We start from the raw sequence: 3,639 nt of genomic DNA, 5'->3' as shown, positions 1-3,639 counted from the left end.
GACCTACCTAGGTTCACGGTCAGAAGGGTTGTATAGGAGCATCCAATACAGTTTTACGAGAACAGTAGTTTCCTAGTTCTTTCCAAAAGAGATCTTCATTGGCTAATCACCTAATTGAGGAAAACATATATAATTATTATTATTATTATTATTATTCAACAGCTTGGGATGCTGAAAAAAAAAAAAAAAAAAAAAAAAAAAAAAAAAAAAAAAACCTTCCCTCCCTTTTCCAAAAGAGATATGCAAATTGACACCGCGCAAGGAGAATTTAATGACTCGAACGTTTCGAAAATTAGATCTGGATTAGGGAGGAATAGAGTGAGGTTTTAAAAAAAAATGCGAGAATGGAAATATACTAATTGAATTGAAAACAGAAAGGAGCAATGGGAAAGATCAAAGAAAAATATATAACTAACTATCAGACACCGCTCGCTAATTATGTAATCTTGTTTAGTGGGATATTTCCCTTATCTTGAAAGGACTGGCACATGGTATAATTGGGATGTCGAGAGAAGGAAAAAGTAAAAAAGGACTACAATCTGCTCTCGAACATCGGAGTGTGCTCGCCTGGCCAGTGCGCATGCGGCCAGATGTGCCGGATTGCTTCCCAAATGTGCCTGTGGGAGGGTTGAAAGTGTTAGGAACATGGTGGAAAAAGAAGAAACGGGGTGGGGGAGGCTTACTTGACATGCACAATTTCCAAACTATTCTTAACCTCGACAGGAACTTCCCGTACTTCCTTGCGATTATGCTCAGGGAGCAAAACAGTCTTCACGCCTGCGCGGTGCGCACCGATGAGCTTCTCCTTAATGCCACCAACAGGCATCACCCGGCCGCGGAGAGAAACTTCTCCCGTCATGGCGACATCTGGCGGCACCGTCTTTCCAGAGAACAACGAGATCAATGCGATCGTATGTGCAAGGCCGGCAGAGGGCCCGTCCTTGGGGATCGCTCCGGAAGGGCAGTGCACATGCAGGCTGCGATGTTTCATGATATCCTCGTTGGGATCGTGGGTCAAACCCAGGTCGAACGAGTGTGCTTTGACCCAGGTAAGCGCCACTTCGACGGATTCTTTCAACACATTACCCAGCTTGCCTGTCAGCTGCACGCGGCCATTGCCCGGCATGTCGGCCACTTCAATGAAGAGGATACTACCCTGGCCACCGGTGGAGTATGCGACAAGACCTGTCACGATACCAGGACGTGCGTGTTTTTCTGCGATTTCTTCGTCGAAACGCTCGATGCCGAGGATTTCGTCTAGGTCTTCGATGGAGACCTGCGGATTATATGTGTGTTCTTTGGACGCGTCTTTGGCATCTGCATATTGGACGGCTTTGTAGCGGCAGACGGAGCCAATTTCGCGTTCTAGGTTGCGGACCCCAGATTCACGGGTGTAGGCTGTGATGATTTTCTCAAGGACTTCGTCAGAGAGGAAGACTTGGCCGTCTGAAAGGCCGTTGGTCCGGATCTGTTTGGGTACGAGATGGCGGGACGCGATATGTTTCTTCTCAACGGTTGTGTAGCCGGAAAGCTGGATTGTTTCCATACGATCCAAGAGGGGTGGAGGGATAGTATCCAAAGCGTTTGCGGTTGCGATAAACAATACTTTGCTCAGATCGATGGGGATGTTTATGTAGTGATCTGTAAAGCTATGGTTTTGCTCTGGGTCAAGGACTTCCAACATGGCAGCTGACGGGTCGCCGTGGAAATTGGAGCCGACCACCTTGTCGATCTCATCAAGCAAGAAAACTGGGTTGGCAACACCCACTTTCTTCAGTCCATTCACGATAAGCTCAGGCATTGCCGCGACATAGGTCCTCCGATGTCCGCGAATCTCGGCCTCATCTCTCACACCACCAAGAGAAATACGATGGAATTTGCGGCCAAGTGCTGTGGCAACTGATTTGGCCAAACTGGTTTTTCCCGTACCAGGAGGGCCAACAAGGAGCATAATTGGAGATTTGTCTGTCATACGCTTTGACTTGAGAAGCTGTAGCTTAGTTTCTATGGCGGCCCGCTCAGCGCTAGATTTAGATTCAGTTTCGTCTTCGCTGCTGTTCTCATCTACGTCCAAATCTTTCGAGAGCTTTGAAATTTGATTATCAACATCAGCGTTGAGAGTCTGCTTCAGTTTGAGAACCGCCAAGTACTCCAACAGGCGTTTCTTTATTTTTTCCAGGCCGTAATGGTCATCGTCCAACTGTTTCCTGGCCCTCTGGAGCGTTTCAACACCCAATTGGTCCTCAGTGATCTTAGACCAAGGAATCTCAGCCAGATTCTCCAAGTATGTTCGGCAGACGCCATATTCTGCGTTGGAAGGATTCATCTTACGGAGCCGCTTGAGTTCACGATCTGCTACTTTCTGGGCTTCTGGGCTTAGCTTGGCATCTTGAAGTTTTTGCTGGAGTTCATCGATTTCGTTTGGTTCCTTCTCTTCGCCGGCATCCCCCATTCCTCCGTGAATCCCCGGTGGAAAGCCATTGATTCCCGTCATGGAGCGTCGGGACTGTAGTTCTCTTTGGCGCGGATCCAACTGATTGATATCAACGCCAAAATTCGAAGGATTACTCGATGTAGTGATAGAAGTCACCTTAATATTGCTTCTCATATCTTGGACTTGTCTTGACAAGAGTTCCACAACTTTCTCTAGCCTGGTCTTCAGGTCAATCGAAGCTAGAACCTGTAGTTTTTCCTCGAATGTGGTTTCCACCACATCAGTCATAAAATCGGCGAGAGTTCCTGCTTGCGAGATACTCTTCTTGGCGATGAAAAGTTCAAATCGTCGAGCAATCAGGGGCGATATGCCATTGGTTTGATGGGGAAAGAAGGATGTGAGTCTGAGGAAAGCCAAAAGTTCTCGTGAAAGTCGCTTGACCTGGTCAAAGAGTGTTACCATTACGATGTCAGTGGCAAGGGGGGCTGTGTATTTATCTATTAGTTTTCATATGCCATTGTATACATATACGCGGGGGATAATTAAGCACAAGGCAACCTACCAATTTCATCATGTACAGTCACATCCGCCTCTAAGAACGGAGTCTCCTTGGTAACCTTGCTAATCGAAAACCGCTTCAAGCCTTCCACAAGTAGACATGGCTCACTATTTGGCCTTCCCTGAACGCCAATAACCTTAGCTACTGTGCCATAGCTGAAGAGATCATGCTTGGAAGCTTTAGCTGGGTCGACTGTGCTCGAGGCTGCTGATCGGGTGCTTGCCCCGTCCACATTATTCAACAGCTTCTTGCCATCCTTGCTCAGAAAGGGAGAACTGAGAGGAGAGCAGCCAACAATGGTGGCATTTCCAGCCTTTAAGGAGGATTTGCTGAAGAGAGAAGTGAGGAGGAGAGGGATATCAGGGCGTTCCGACAGCGGGATACGAAGGGTGACACCGGGCAAGAGAACCGAATCCCTAGATAGCGGTAGCAAAGGGAGGTTTGTTGATCGCGATGAATTGGTGCCCATGATGGCAAAGCTTGATGGGTCCTTTTGCGAGGACGGAGAGGGATGGTTATACCACTGAAAAAGCGGAGAAGCGAACTTGTTCACCTAACCGTTAATGCGGAGACAACTACTTAACAAACCAAGGCGGAGTGGGCGCTCTTGGGAGAGGGACAAAAACAGATGTTGGAAGAGAAACAC

General features: G+C 47.7%; 1 protein-coding gene across 1 annotated transcript; it reads right to left on the bottom strand.

Annotated features, from left to right (window-relative positions):
- Positions 1–532: 532 nt before the first annotated feature.
- Positions 533–3,462, bottom strand: HCAG_02663 (ATP-dependent protease La 2; the record flags this gene model as incomplete). The annotated part of the gene is made up of 3 exons (XM_001542442.1): positions 533–617; positions 684–2,919; positions 2,997–3,462. 3 exons carry the CDS (start codon positions 3,460–3,462, stop codon positions 533–535), a joined length of 2,787 nt encoding a protein of 928 aa, XP_001542492.1.
- Between the last annotated feature and the right edge of the window lie 177 nt (positions 3,463–3,639).

Source organism: Histoplasma capsulatum, genomic scaffold (assembly GCF_000149585.1).
Source record: "Histoplasma capsulatum NAm1 scaffold_2 genomic scaffold, whole genome shotgun sequence".
Taxonomy (NCBI): domain Eukaryota; kingdom Fungi; phylum Ascomycota; class Eurotiomycetes; order Onygenales; family Ajellomycetaceae; genus Histoplasma; species Histoplasma mississippiense.
This window is presented reverse-complemented; position numbering and strand designations above follow the sequence as displayed.